Source organism: Chiloscyllium punctatum, chromosome 1 (assembly GCF_047496795.1).
Source record: "Chiloscyllium punctatum isolate Juve2018m chromosome 1, sChiPun1.3, whole genome shotgun sequence".
NCBI lineage: Eukaryota > Metazoa > Chordata > Chondrichthyes > Orectolobiformes > Hemiscylliidae > Chiloscyllium > Chiloscyllium punctatum.
Genome location: NC_092739.1, coordinates 179,500,040 through 179,516,613, shown reverse-complemented (window position 1 = coordinate 179,516,613; position 16,574 = coordinate 179,500,040). Strand labels below are relative to the sequence as shown.

Genomic DNA, 16,574 nt, shown 5'->3' with positions numbered 1-16,574 from the left:
ACCATCTTCAAAAAGCAATCATCTAACCATCGTGCTTTGACATTCAGTGAAACTTCCCATTTCAATATCCTGAGGGTGACAATTGACCAGAAACTGAACTGCACTTGCCACATTAAATGCAATGTCTACAAGAGTAGTCAGAGGTTAGAAATACTGCAGCAAATAATTCACCTCCTGACTCCCACAACCTGTCCACCATCTACAAGACACAAGTTAGGACTGTGATGGAACACTCCCCTTTGCCTGGATGGGGGCAGCTGCAACAACACTCAAGAAGCTCGACACCATCCAGGACAAAGCAGCCCACTCGATTGGCACCACATCCACAAGCATCCACTCCCTCCATCACTAACACACACATGCGCACACACAAATAAATATTCTCTCTCTCTCTCTCTCTTTTGGAACCCCACAGCCTGGAAGTTTCCCTTCAACTCACTCACTCTCCTCACTTAGAATTATAATACCGTTCCCTCAGTGTCGCTGAGTGAGAATCTGGAACTCCCTTCCTGAGAGCATTGTGGGTGTCCCTACATTTCAAGGACTGTGTCAACATAAGGCAGCAGCAGCCCACCACCACCTTCTCAAGGCCATTTGGCATGGTCAATGAAGGCAAGAAAAACATCCCAAATGTACTTAAGAAGAAAGAGCCAAAAGAGGGTAAAATAATCAAAATCCCTGGGAAACAGTACTGGCAACACAATCTTAAATAATGGCTGATAAACTCTCAGATCCTGGAAGCTTACCTTCAAGGATCTTCCAAAATTTGCTGGATTCTGGAATAAATCTCACAGATTGGAAATTGGGGAGATCGCACTATGTACAAAGTTGGAGAGACAGAAAGCAGCAAACGATAGGCCAGTCACCTATCAACTGTTGTAGAAACTATTTGCAATCTATATCAGATTTGGATGAAGAGCCAAAGTAACAGGAACAGACCATATGCCCTGCCAGGCCTGCCCTGACACATGAAGCCTTTTCAAACTAAAACCTTGACATGCTCCATATCCCTCTATTCCCTGCGTATTCATGGTATCTGTTAAGATTCCTCTTAAACATTGCTACTGTATCTGCTTCCACCAGCTCCTCTGGCAGCACATTCCAGGCACTTACCATCCTCAGTGGAAAACATTTGCCTCTCACATCTCCTTTAAACTCACCCCTTTTTGCCTTCAACCTATGTCCGTTAATAATTGATTAAAATATGTAGTTGTTAAATTTTCCGATGACATAAAGATAATATGAAAATATGAGTTGTGAAGAGGCCATAACAACTGATAAGTGGGCGGAACAATTGGTCCATTAAGTATAATATGGGAAAGTGCAAAGATCTTGGAGTTAAATGTTGTGGATTCTGACAGGGTCATTTTTGAAATTGAATGACAGCAATACCATGATGAGAACATTGTTTTATTTCCACAGGTGTGTTTTGATCATAAATGCCAGGATGTGTCGTTGTTCGGAGTACAGGCATGTGACAGAACCTGTAATAATAGAGGGGTATGAAATTAATCACTTCCCTTTCTGTCAGTGTCTTGGATACATTTCTAAGTGGAGTCGGAGGGATGGGGAGAATTGGGTCATTATATTATCATGGTAAACCAGGTGAGATGATTGGCTTGCCTCCCGTGCCGTGCTGGCACTGCACCTTTAGAATTATGTCAAGCTTTCAACCGAGCTGTGATGATTTGAGTTGATGTTATTACCAGAGGAGTCAGAACTGAGACCGAATACAGGCTTGAAACATAAGCTGTTGATTTTGGTTTAACAATAAAACAAAAGTTTATGAATAAATGAGATGAAGACTATATAGAATGAACCAAACCACCTTGTTATAACAAAATGCAAAGATTGTGAAACACAAAGTATGATTCCATTAATCACAATGCACCCCCCCCCCCACAAAGAGTGCCCCTAAATACACCTTCTCCCCAAAAGCACCATGTGTGTAATACTCATCACAGTGTCTCTTATCAGAGATGGTCATTGTCTGGCATTTGTGGCACAAATGTTATTTGCCATTTGTCAGCCCAGGCCTATTGTCCAGGTCTTGTTGCATTTGAACAGGAATATTTAATTATCTGAGGAATTGTGAAAGATGCTGAACATTGTGTAATTATTGGCGAACATCCCTCCTTTGACTTTAAGATGGAGGGAAGGGATAGGAGGAAGCAACTAAAGATGTTTGGGCTGAGGATACTGGCCTGAGGAACTCCTGTCAAGATGAGCTGGAGCTGAGGTGATTGACCTCTAACAACTACACGTTCCAATGTGCCTGGTATGACTCCAATCAGGAGAAAATGAGGACAGCAGATGCTGGAGACCAGAGTTGAAAAATGTGGTGCTAGAAAAACACAGCAGGTCAGGCAGCATCCGAGGAGCAGGAGAATCGACGTTCCAGGCATAGGCCTGCTGTGTTTTTCCAGCACCACATTTTTCAACTCATGACTCCAATCAGTGGAGAGTTTGCCCCGATTCCCTTTGATTCCAGTTTTGCTAGGACTTCTTGATGTCATACTTGGTGAAAGAAGGCCTTAATGTCAAGAGCTATCACTCTCCCCACAGCTCTATCAATATTGAAGAAGCTTGACACCATCCAGGTCCAATCAGGCCATTTGATTGGCAGTACATCCACACACACACAATGTCAAGATGGAATGCAGGAGAGAGATTGGCTGCTGAGGAGCAGGGTGGATCAATCTCTGTATCAATGTCAGCAAAACCAAGCAAGCTGCTCATTGACTTAGAGTCTTAGAGTCATCGGTATATTCAGCATGGAAACAGATCCTTCAGTCCAACTCGCCCATGCCCACCAGATCCCTATATTAATCTAGTATTTGGTACTTGGTATTCAGACCACTGTGTATTCAAAAAGAACAGATACCCAATGAACACAGTCCACCGAGTTCTCAGCAACAAACCCAAACAAGCAGACAAAACATGTCCATAAACCCTAGCCACTCTCCCCTACATCAAAGACATCTCGGAAATGACTGCCAGACTACTCAGACCCCTTGGCATCACGGTAGCCCACAAACCCACCAACACACTAAAACAGCAGCTAATGAACTTGAAAGACCCTATACAGACAATGAGCAAAACTAATGTCATTTACAAAATACCATGCAAGGACCATAACAAACACTACATTGGACAAACAGGCAGAAAACTAGCCACCAGGATACATGAATATCAACTAGCCATGAAACAACATGACCCTCTCTCACTCATATCCTTACATACAGATAAGGAAGGACACCACTTCGACTGGGACAACACATCCATCTTATGACAAGCCAAACAGAGACACGCACGAGAATTCCTAGAAGCATGGCATACCAAACAGAACTCTGTCAACAAACACATTGCGTTAAACCCCATGTACCATCCCCCTGAGAAAAAATAACAGGAAATGACATCACCAATCCAAAGAAACTCAGACATATAAATAGAAAGCAGGAATTATCAGCAGTGTATCACCCAAAGGGCCACAGAAGATGTTACCTAGTAGGGTGACGTAACGTCTGGAAATGAACCTTCCAGCTCAGTGAGCAAATCTACATCCAGAGCCTTAACCTAAGCTACAAATCTTCTCAAAACACTTTTAAATCTTTCTATCTCACCTTAAACCTATGCCCTTTAGTTTTGGACTCCTTATCTGCTTTCTCTAGCTGATAATTCCATAGGTTCACCACTCTCCTCATGTCAATGAAAAATGGTCTAACCTGTATCCTTAGATTGTGACCTGTGATTCTGGACTCCCAGTTATCTAGACGATCCTTCCTCCATCTCCCCTACGCCATCCCAGTCATCTGGACCATCCTTCCTCCATCTCCCCTACCTCATCCCAGTCATCTGGACCATCCTTCCTCCACCTCCCCTATCTCATCCCAGTCATCTGAACCATCCTTCCTCCACCTCCCCTATCTCATCCCAGTCATCTGGACCATCCTTCCTCCACCTCCCCTATCTCATCCCAGTCATCTGGACCATCCTTCCTCCATCTCGCCTATCTCATCCCAGTCATCTGGACCATCCTTCCTCCATCTCCCCTACCTCATCCCAGTCATCTGGACCATCCTTCCTCCATCTCCCCTATCTCATCCCAGTCATCTGGACCATCCTTCCTCCATCTCCCCTACCTCATCCCAGTCATCTGGACCACCCTTCCTCCATCTCCCCTATCTCATCCCAGTCATCTAGACCATCCGTCCTCCATCTCCCCTATCTCATCCCAGTCATCTAGACCATCCCTCCTCCATCTCCCCTATCTCATCCCAGTCATCTGGACCATCCTTCCTCCATCTCCCCTATCTCATCCCAGTCATCTGGACCATCCTTCCTCCATCTCCCCTATCTCATCCCAGTCATCGAGACCATCCGTCCTCCATCTCCCCGACCTCATCCCAGTCATCTAGACCATCCTTCCTCCATCTCCCCTATCTCATCCCAGTCATCGAGACCATCCGTCCTCCATCTCCCCGACCTCATCCCAGTCATCTAGACCACCATTTCTCCATCTCCCCTATCTCATCCCAGTCATCTGGACCATCCTTCCACCACCTCCCCTATCTCATCCCAGTCATCTGGACCATCCTTCCTCCTCTCCCCTAGCCCATCCCAGTCATCTGGACAATCCTTCCTCCACCTCCCCTACCTCATTCCAGTCATCTGGACCACCCTTCCACCATCTCCCCGACCTCATCCCAGTCATCTGGACCATCCTTCCTCCACCTCCCCTACCTCATCCCAGTCATCTAGACCACCCTTCCTCCATCTCCCCTATCTCATCCCAGTCATCTGGACCACCCTTCCTCCACCTCCCCTACCTCATCCCAGTCATCTAGACCACCCTTCCTCCATCTCCCCTATCTCATCCCAGTCATCTGGACCATCCTTCCTCCATCTCCCCTACGTCATCCCAGTCATCTAGACCATCCTTCCTCCATCTCCCCTATCCCATCCCGGTCATCTGTACCACCCTTCCTCCATCTCCCCTACCTCATCCCAGTCATCTGGACCATCCTTCCTCCATCTCCCCTATCTCATCCCAGTCATCGAGACCATCCGTCCTCCATCTCCCCGACCTCATCCCAGTCATCTAGACCACCCTTCCTCCATCTCCCCTATCTCATCCCAGTCATCTGGACCATCCTTCCTCCATCTCCCCTATCTCATCCCAGTCATCTAGACCATCCTTCCTCCATCTCCCCTATCTCATCCCAGTCATCTGGACCATCCTTCCTCCATCTCCCCTATCTCATCCCAGTCATCTGGACCATCCTTCCTCCATCTCCCCTATCTCATCCCAGTCATCGAGACCATCCGTCCTCCATCTCCCCGACCTCATCCCAGTCATCTAGACCACCATTTCTCCATCTCCCCTATCTCATCCCAGTCATCTAGACCATCCTTCCTCCACCTCCCCTATCCCTTCCCAGTCATCTGGACCATCCTTCCTCCATCTCCCCTACGTCATCCCAGTCATCTAGACCATCCTTCCTCCATCTCCCCTATCCCATCCCGGTCATCTGTACCACCCTTCCTCCATCTCCCCTACCTCATCCCAGTCATCTGGACCATCCTTCCTCCATCTCCCCTACGTCATCCCAGTCATCTGGACCATCCTTCCTCCATCTCCCCTAGCCCATCCCAGTCATCTGGACCATCCTTCCTCCATCTCCCCTACGTCATCCCAGTCATCTGGACCACCCTTCCTCCACCTCCCCTACCTCATCCCAGTCATCTGGACCACCCTTCCTCCACCTCCCCTATCTCATCCCAGTCATCTGGACCATCCTTCCTCCATCTCCCCTATCTCATCCCAGTCATCTGGACCATCCTTCCTCCATCTCCCCTACCTCATCCCAGTCATCTGGACCATCCTTCCTCCACCTCCCCTATCTCATCCCAGTCATCTGGACCATCCTTCCTCCATCTCCCCTATCTCATCCCAGTCATCTGGACCATCCTTCCTCCACCTCCCCTATCCCATCCCGGTCATCTAGACCATCCTTCCTCCATCTCCCCTATCTCATCCCAGTCATCTAGACCATCCTTCCTCCACCTCCCCTATCTCATCCCAGTCATCTGGACCATCCTTCCTCCACCTCCCCTATCCCATCCCGGTCATCTAGACCATCCTTCCTCCACCTCCCCTATCCCATCCCGGTCATCTGGACCATCGTTCCTCCACCTCCCCTATCTCATCCCAGTCATCTGGACCATCCTTCCTCAACTTCTCCTATCCCATCCCGGTCATCTAGATCATCCTTCCTCCATCTCCCCTATCTCATCCCAGTCATCTAGACCACCCTTCCTCCATCTCCCCTACCTCATCCCAGTCATCTGGACCATCCTTCCTCCACCTCCCCTATCTCATCCCAGTCATCTAGACCACCCTTCCTCCATCTCCCCTACCTCATCCCAGTCATCTAGACCACCATTCCTCCATCTCCCCTATCTCATCCCAGTCATCTAGACCATCCTTCCTCCATCTCCCCTATCTCATCCCAGTCATCTAGACCATCCTTCCTCCACCTCCCCTATCTCATCCCAGTCATCTGGACCATCCTTCCTCCATCTCCCCTATCTCATCCCAGTCATCTGGACCATCCTTCCTCCACCTCCCCTATCTCATCCCAGTCATCTGGACCATCCTTCCTCCACCTCCCCTATCTCATCCCAGTCATCTGGACCACCCTTCCTCCACCTCCCCTATCTCATTCCAGTCATCTGGACCATCCTTCCTCCATCTCCCCTATCTCATCCCAGTCATCTGGACCATCCTTCCTCCACCTCCCCTACCTCATCCCAGTCATCTAGACCATCCTTCCTCCATCTCCCCTACCTCATCCCAGTCATCTAGACCACCCTTCCTCCATCTCCCCTACCTCATCCCAGTCATCTAGACCACCCTTCCTCCATCTCCCCTACCTCATCCCGGTCATCTGGACCATCCTTCCGCCATCTCCCCTATCTCATCCCAGTCATCTGGACCATCCTTCCTCCACCTCCCCTATCTCATCCCAGTCATCTGGACCATCCTTCCTCCACCTCCCCTATCTCATCCCAGTCATCTGGACCATCCTTCCTCCACCTCCCCTATCCCATCCCGGTCATCTGGACCATCCTTCCTCCATCTCCCCTATCTCATCCCAGTCATCTAGACCACCCTTCCTCCATCACCCCTACCTCATCCCAGTCATCTGGACCATCCTTCCTCCACTTCCCCTACCTCATCCCAGTCATCTAGACCACCCTTCCTCCATCTCCCCTACCTCATCCCAGTCATCTAGACCACCCTTCCTCCATCTCCCCTACCTCATCCCAGTCATCTAGACCACCCTTCCTCCATCTCCCCTACCTCATCCCGGTCATCTGGACCATCCTTCCTCCACCTCCCCTATCTCATCCCAGTCATCTGGACCATCCTTCCTCCATCTCCCCTATCTCATCCCAGTCATCTGGACCATCCTTCCTCCACCTCCCCTATCTCATCCCAGTCATCTGGACCATCCTTCCTCCATCTCCCCTATCTCATCCCAGTCATCTGGACCATCCTTCCTCCACCTCCCCTATCCCATCCCGGTCATCTGGACCACCCTTCCTCCATCTCCCCTACCACATCCCAGTCATCTGGACCATCCTTCCTCCATCTCCCCTACGTCATCCCAGTCATCTGGACCATCCTTCCTCCATCTCCCCTACCTCATCCCAGTCATCTGGACCATCCTTCCTCCACCTCCCCTAGCCCATCCCAGTCATCTCGACCACCCTTCCTCCACCTCCCTTACCTCATCCCAGTCATCTGGACCACCCTTCCTCCACCTCCCCTATCTCATCCCAGTCATCTGGACCATCCTTCCTCCATCTCCCCTATCTCATCCCAGTCATCTGGACCATCCTTCCTCCATCTCCCCTACCTCATCCCAGTCATCTGGACCATCCTTCCTCCACCTCCCCTATCCCATCCCAGTCATCTGGACCATCCTTCCACCACCTCCCCTACCTCATCCCAGTCATCTAGACCACCCTTCCTCCATCTCCCCTATCTCATCCCAGTCATCTAGACCACCCTTCCTCCATCTCCCCTACCTCATCCCAGTCATCTAGACCACCCTTCCTCCATCTCCCCTACCTCATCCCGGTCATCTGGACCATCCTTCCGCCATCTCCCCTATCTCATCCCAGTCATCTGGACCATCCTTCCTCCACCTCCCCTATCTCATCCCAGTCATCTGGACCATCCTTCCTCCATCTCCCCTATCTCATCCCAGTCATCTGGACCATCCTTCCTCCACCTCCCCTATCCCATCCCGGTCATCTAGACCATCCTTCCTCCATCTCCCCTATCTCATCCCAGTCATCTAGACCATCCTTCCTCCACCTCCCCTATCTCATCCCAGTCATCTGGACCATCCTTCCTCCACCTCCCCTATCCCATCCCGGTCATCTAGACCATCCTTCCTCCACCTCCCCTATCCCATCTCGGTCATCTGGACCATCCTTCCTCCACCTCCCCTATCCCTTCCCAGTCATCTGGACCATCCTTCCTCCACCTCCCCTATCCCATACCGGTCATCTAGACCATCCCTCCTCCATCTCCCCTATCTCATCCCAGTCATCTAGACCACCCTTCCTCCATCTCCCCTACCTCATCCCAGTCATCTGGACCATCCTTCCTCCACCTCCCCTACCTCATCCCAGTCATCTAGACCACCACTCCTCCATCTCCCCTATCTCATCCCCGTCATCTAGACCATCCTTCCTCCATCTCCCCTACCTCATCCCAGTCATCTAGACCACCCTTCCTCCATCTCCCCTACCTCATCCCAGTCATCTAGACCACCCTTCCTCCATCTCCCCTACCTCATCCCAGTCATCTAGACCACCCTTCCTCCATCTCCCCTACCTCATCCCGGTCATCTGGACCATCCTTCCTCCACCTCCCCTATCTCATCCCAGTCATCTGGACCATCCTTCCTCCACCTCCCCTATCTCATCCCAGTCATCTGGACCATCCTTCCTCCATCTCCCCTATCTCATCCCAGTCATCTGGACCATCCTTCCTCCACCTCCCCTATCTCATCCCAGTCATCTGGACCATCCTTCCTCCATCTCCCCTATCTCATCCCAGTCATCTGGAACATCCTTCCTCCACCTCCCCTATCCCATCCCGGTCATCTGGACCACCCTTCCTCCATCTCCCCTACCACATCCCAGTCATCTGGACCATCCTTCCTCCATCTCCCCTACGTCATCCCAGTCATCTGGACCATCCTTCCTCCATCTCCCCTAGCCCATCCCAGTCATCTGGACCACCCTTCCTCCACCTCCCTTACCTCATCCCAGTCATCTGGACCACCCTTCCTCCACCTCCCCTATCTCATCCCAGTCATCTGGACCATCCTTCCTCCATCTCCCCTATCTCATCCCAGTCATCTGGACCATCCTTCCTCCATCTCCCCTACCTCATCCCAGTCATCTGGACCATCCTTCCTCCACCTCCCCTATCCCATCCCAGTCATCTGGACCATCCTTCCACCACCTCCCCTACCTCATCCCAGTCATCTAGACCACCCTTCCTCCATCTCCCCTACCTCATCCCAGTCATCTAGACCACCCTTCCTCCATCTCCCCTACCTCATCCCGGTCATCTGGACCATCCTTCCGCCATCTCCCCTATCTCATCCCAGTCATCTGGACCATCCTTCCTCCACCTCCCCTATCTCATCCCAGTCATCTGGACCATCCTTCCTCCATCTCCCCTATCTCATCCCAGTCATCTGGACCATCCTTCCTCCACCTCCCCTACCTCATCCCAGTCATCTAGACCATCCTTCCTCCACCTCCCCTATCTCATCCCAGTCATCTGGACCATCCTTCCTCCACCTCCCCTATCCCATCCCGGTCATCTAGACCATCCTTCCTCCACCTCCCCTATCCCATCTCGGTCATCTGGACCATCCTTCCTCCACCTCCCCTATCCCTTCCCAGTCATCTGGACCATCCTTCCTCCACCTCCCCTATCCCATACCGGTCATCTAGACCATCCCTCCTCCATCTCCCCTATCTCATCCCAGTCATCTAGACCACCCTTCCTCCATCTCCCCTACCTCATCCCAGTCATCTAGACCACCCTTCCTCCATCTCCCCTACCTCATCCCAGTCATCTGGACCATCCTTCCTCCACCTCCCCTACCTCATCCCAGTCATCTAGACCACCCTTCCTCCATCTCCCCTACCTCATCCCAGTCATCTAGACCACCCTTCCTCCATCTCCCCTACCTCATCCCAGTCATCTGGACCATCCTTCCTCCATCTCCCCTACCTCATCCCAGTCATCTAGACCACCCTTCCTCCATCTCCCCTATCTCATCCCAGTCATCTAGACCATCCTTCCTCCATCTCCCCTACCTCATCCCAGTCATCTAGACCACCCTTCCTCCATCTCCCCTACCTCATCCCAGTCATCTAGACCACCCTTCCTCCATCTCCCCTACCTCATCCCAGTCATCTAGACCACCCTTCCTCCATCTCCCCTACCTCATCCCGGTCATCTGGACCATCCTTCCTCCACCTCCCCTATCTCATCCCAGTCATCTGGACCATCCTTCCTCCATCTCCCCTATCTCATCCCAGTCATCTGGACCATCCTTCCTCCACCTCCCCTATCTCATCCCAGTCATCTGGACCATCCTTCCTCCATCTCCCCTATCTCATCCCAGTCATCTGGACCATCCTTCCTCCACCTCCCCTATCCCATCCCGGTCATCTGGACCACCCTTCCTCCATCTCCCCTACCACATCCCAGTCATCTGGACCATCCTTCCTCCATCTCCCCTACCTCATCCCAGTCATCTGGACCATCCTTCCTCCATCTCCCCTAGCCCATCCCAGTCATCTGGACCACCCTTCCTCCACCTCCCTTACCTCATCCCAGTCATCTGGACCACCCTTCCTCCACCTCCCCTATCTCATCCCAGTCATCTGGACCATCCTTCCTCCATCTCCCCTATCTCATCCCAGTCATCTGGACCATCCTTCCTCCATCTCCCCTACCTCATCCCAGTCATCTGGACCATCCTTCCTCCACCTCCCCTATCCCATCCCAGTCATCTGGACCATCCTTCCACCACCTCCCCTACCTCATCCCAGTCATCTAGACCACCCTTCCTCCATCTCCCCTACCTCATCCCAGTCATCTAGACCACCCTTCCTCCATCTCCCCTACCTCATCCCAGTCATCTAGACCACCCTTCCTCCATCTCCCCTACCTCATCCCGGTCATCTGGACCATCCTTCCGCCATCTCCCCTATCTCATCCCAGTCATCTGGACCATCCTTCCTCCACCTCCCCTATGTCATCCCAGTCATCTGGACCATCCTTCCTTCATCTCCCCTATCTCATCCCAGTCATCTGGACCATCCTTCCTCCACCTCCCCTATCCCATCCCGGTCATCTAGACCATCCTTCCTCCATCTCCCCTATCCCATCCCGGTCATCTAGACCATTCTTCCTCCACCTCCCCTATCCCATCTCGGTCATCTGGACCATCCTTCCTCCACCTCCCCTATCCCTTCCCAGTCATCTGGACCACCCTTCCTCCATCTCCCCTATCTCATCCCAGTCATCTAGACCATCCCTCCTCCATCTCCCCTACCTCATCCCAGTCATCTGGACCATCCTTCCTCCACCTCCCCTACCTCATCCCAGTCATCTGGACCATCCTTCCTCCACCTCCCCTATCCCATCCCAGTCATCTGGACCATCCTTCCTCCATCTCCCCTATCTCATCCCAGTCATCTAGACCATCCTTCCTCCATCTCCCCTATCTCATCCCAGTCATCTGGACCATCCTTCCTCCATCTCCCCTATCTCATCCCAGTCATCTGGACCATCCTTCCTCCATCTCCCCTATCTCATCCCAGTCATCTGGACCATCCTTCCTCCATCTCCCCTATCTCATCCCAGTTATCTGGACCATCCTTCCTCCACCTCCCCTATCCCATCCCGGTCAACTGGACCACCCTTTCTCCATCTCCCCTACCTCATCCCAGTCATCTGGACCATCCTTCCTCCATCTCCCCTACGTCATCCCAGTCATCTGGACCATCCTTCCTCCTCTCCCCTAGCCCATCCCAGTCATCTGGACCACCCTTCCTCCATCTCCCCTACCTCATCCCAGTCATCTGGACCATCCTTCCTCCATCTCCCCTACGTCATCCCAGTCATCTGGACCATCCTTCCTCCATCTCCTCTATCTCATCCCAGTCATCTGGACCATCCTTCATCCATCTCCCCTACCTCATCCCAGTCATCTGGACCATCCTTCCTCCACCTCCCCTATCCCATCCCAGTCATCTGGACCATCCTTCCACCACCTCCCCTACCTCATCCCAGTCATCTAGACCACCCTTCCTCCATCTCCCCTACCTCATCCCAGTCATCTAGACCACCCTTCCTCCATCTCCCCTACCTCATCCCGGTCATCTGGACCATCCTTCCGCCATCTCCCCTATCTCATCCCAGTCATCTGGACCATCCTTCCTCCACCTCCCCTATCTCATCCCAGTCATCTGGACCATCCTTCCTCCACCTCCCCTATCTCATCCCAGTCATCTGAACCATCCTTCCTCCACCTCCCCTATCCCATCCCGGTCATCTGGACCATCCTTCCTCCACCTCCCCTATCTCATCCCAGTCATCTGGACCATCCTTCCTCCACTTCCCCTATCCCATCCCGGTCATCTGGACCATCCTTCCTCCACCTCCCCTATCTCATCCCAGTCATCTGGACCATCCTTCCTCCACCACCCCTATCCCATCCCGGTCATCTCGACCATCCTTCCTCCATCTCCCCTATCTCATCCCAGATATCGAGACCACCCTTCCTCCATCTCCCCTACCTCATCCCAGTCATCTGGACCATCCTTCCTCCACCTCCCCTACCTCATCCCAGTCATCTAGACCACCATTCCTCCATCTCCCCTACCTCATCCCAGTCATCTAGACCACCATTCCTCCATCTCCCCTACCTCATCCCAGTCATCTAGACCACCCTTCCTCCATCTCCCCTATCCCATCCCGGTCATCTAGACCATCCGTCCTCCATCTCCCCTATCTCATCCCAGATATCGAGACCACCCTTCCTCCATCTCCCCTACCTCATCCCAGTCATCTGGACCATCCTTCCTCCATCTCCCCTACCTCATCCCAGTCATCTAGACCACCATTCCTCCATCTCCCCTATCGCATCCCAGTCATCTGGACCATCCTTCCTCCACCTCCCCTATCCCATCCCGGTCATCTGGACCACCCTTCCTCCATCTCCCCTACCTCATCCCAGTCATCTGGACCATCCTTCCTCCATCTCCCCTACGTCATCCCAGTCATCTGGACCATCCTTCCTCCATCTCCCCTAGCCCATCCCAGTCATCTGGACCACCCTTCCTCCACCTCCCCTATCTCATCCCAGTCATCTGGACCACCCTTCCTCCACCTCCCCTATCTCATCCCAGTCATCTGGACCATCCTTCCTCCATCTCCCCTATCTCATCCCAGTCATCTGGACCATCCTTCCTCCATCTCCCCTACCTCATCCCAGTCATCTGGACCATCCTTCCTCCACCTCCCCTATCCCATCCCAGTCATCTGGACCATCCTTCCACCACCTCCCCTACCTCATCCCAGTCATCTAGACCACCCTTCCTCCATCTCCCCTACCTCATCCCAGTCATCTAGACCACCCTTCCTCCATCTGCCCTACCTCATCCCAGTCATCGAGACCACCCTTCCTCCATCTCCCCTACCTCATCCCGGTCATCTGGACCATCCTTCCGCCATCTCCCCTATCTCATCCCAGTCATCTGGACCATCCTTCCTCCACCTCCCCTATCTCATCCCAGTCATCTGGACCATCCTTCCTCCACCTCCCCTATCCCATCCCGGTCATCTAGACCATCCTTCCTCCATCTCCCCTATCACATCCCAGTCTTCTAGACCATCCTTCCTCCACCTCCCCTATCTCATCCCAGTCATCTGGACCATCCTTCCTCCACCTCCCCTATCCCATCCCGGTCATCTAGACCATCCTTCCTCCACCTCCCCTATCCCATCCCGGTCATCTGGACCATCCTTCCTCCACCTCCCCTATCCCTTCCCAGTCATCTGGACCATCCTTCCTCCACCTCCCCTATCCCATCCCGGTCATCTAGACCATCCCTCCTCCATCTCCCCTATCTCATTCCAGTCATCTAGACCACCCTTCCTCCATCTCCCCTACCTCATCCCAGTCATCTAGACCACCATTCCTCCATCTCCCCTACCTCATCCCAGTCATCTAGACCACCCTTCCTCCATCTCCCCTACCTCATCCCAGTCATCTAGACCACCATTCCTCCATCTCCCCTATCTCATCCCAGTCATCTAGACCATCCTTCCTCCACCTCCCCTATCCCTTCCCAGTCATCTGGACCATCCTTCCTCCACCTCCCCTACCTCATCCCAGTCATCTAGACCACCCTTCCTCCATCTCCCCTACCTCATCCCAGTCATCTAGACCACCATTCCTCCATCTCCCCTATCTCATCCCAGTCATCTAGACCATCCTTCCTCCACCTCCCCTATCTCATCCCAGTCATCTGGACCACCCTTCCTCCACCTCCCCTACCTCATCCCAGTCATCTAGACCACCCTTCCTCCATCTCCCCTACCTCATCCCAGTCATCTAGACCATCCTTCCTCCACCTCCCCTATCTCATCCCAGTCATCTGGACCACCCTTCCTCCACCTCCCCTATCTCATCCCAGTCATCTGGACCATGCTTCCTCCATCTCCCCTATCTCATCCCAGTCATCTGGACCATCCTTCCTCCACCTCCCCTATCTCATCCCAGTCATGTGGACCATCCTTCCTCCATCTCCCCTACCTCATCCCAGTCATCTGGACCATCCTTCCTCCACCTCCCCTATCCCATCCCAATCATCTGGACCATCCTTCCACCACCTCCCCTACCTCATCCCAGTCATCTAGACCACCCTTCCTCCATCTCCCCTACCTCATCCCAGTCATCTAGACCACCCTTCCTCCATCTCCCCTACCTCATCCCGGTCATCTGGACCATCTTTCCGCCATCTCCCCTATCTCATCCCAGTCATCTGGACCATCCTTCCTCCATCTCCCCTATCTCATCCCAGTCATCTAGACCATCCTTCCTCCACCTCCCCTATCTCATCCCAGTCATCTGGACCATCCTTCCTCCACCTCCCCTACCTCATCCCGGTCATCTGGACCATCCTTCCTCCATGTCCCCTATCTCTTCCCAGTCATCTGGACCATCCTTCCACCACCTCCCCTATCCCATCCCAGTCATCTGGACGATCCTTCCACCACCTCCTCTATCCCAACCCAGTCATCTGGACCATCCTTCCTCCATCTCCCCTTCCTCATCCCAGTCATCTGGACCATCCTTCCTCCACCTCTCCTACCTCATCCCAATCATCTAGACCATCCTTCCTCCACCTCCCCTACCTCATCCCGGTCATCTCGACCATCCTTCCTCCATCTCCCCTATCTCTTCCCAGTCATCTGGACCATCCTTCCTCCATCTCCCCTATCTCTTCCCAGTCATCTGGAACATCCTTCCACCACCTCCCCTATCCCATCCCAGTCATCTGGACCATCCTTCCACCACCTCCCCTATCCCATCCCAGTCATCTAGACCATCCTTCCTCCACCTCCCCTACCTCATCCCAGTCATCTAGACCACCCTTCCTCCATCTCCCCTATCTCATCCCAGTCATCTAGACCATCCTTCCTCCATCTCCCCTACCTCATCCCGGTCATCTAGACCATCCTTCCTCCATCTCCCCTATCTCATCCCAGTCATCTGGACCATCCTTCCACCACCTCCCCTATCCCATCCCAGTCATCTGGACCATCCTTCCTCCATCTCCCCTATCTCATCCCAGTCATCTAGACCATCCTTCCTCCATCTCCCCTATCCCATCCCAGTCATCTGGACCATCCTTCCTCCACCTCCCCTATCCCATCCCGGTCATCTGGACCATTCTTCCTCCACCTCCCCTATCTCATCCCAGTCATCTGGACCATCCTTCCTCCATCTCCCCTATCTCATCCCAGTCATCTGGACCATCCTTCCTCCACCTCCCCTATCTCATCCCAGTCATCTAGACCATCCTTCCTCCATCTCCCCTATCTCATCCCAGTCATCTGGACCATCCTTCCTCCATCTCCCCTATCTCATCCCAGTCATCTGGACCATCCTTCCTCCACCTCCCCGACCTCATCCCAGTCATCTGGACCATCCTTCCTCCACCTCCCCGACCTCATCCCAGTCATCTAGACCATCCTTCCTCCATCTCCCCTACCTCATCCCAGTCATCTGGACCATCCTTCCTCCACCTCCCCTATCTCATCCCAGTCATCTGGACCATCCTTCCTCCACCTCCCCTATCTCATCCCAGTCATCTGGACCATCCGTCCTCCATCTCCCCTATCTCATCCCAGTCATCTGGACCATCCTTCCTCCACCTCCCCTATCTCATCC

General features: G+C 52.9%; 1 protein-coding gene across 1 annotated transcript in view; it reads left to right on the top strand.

The window, feature by feature from the left end:
- Positions 1–16,574, top strand: part of LOC140480882 (disintegrin and metalloproteinase domain-containing protein 12-like) — a 259,186-nt gene that overhangs the window by 171,784 nt on the left and 70,828 nt on the right. Inside the window, exon 17 of the mRNA XM_072576436.1 lies at positions 1,423–1,500. Coding sequence (XP_072432537.1) covers positions 1,423–1,500 — 78 coding nt within the window. The remainder of the gene's footprint in view (positions 1–1,422; positions 1,501–16,574) is intronic.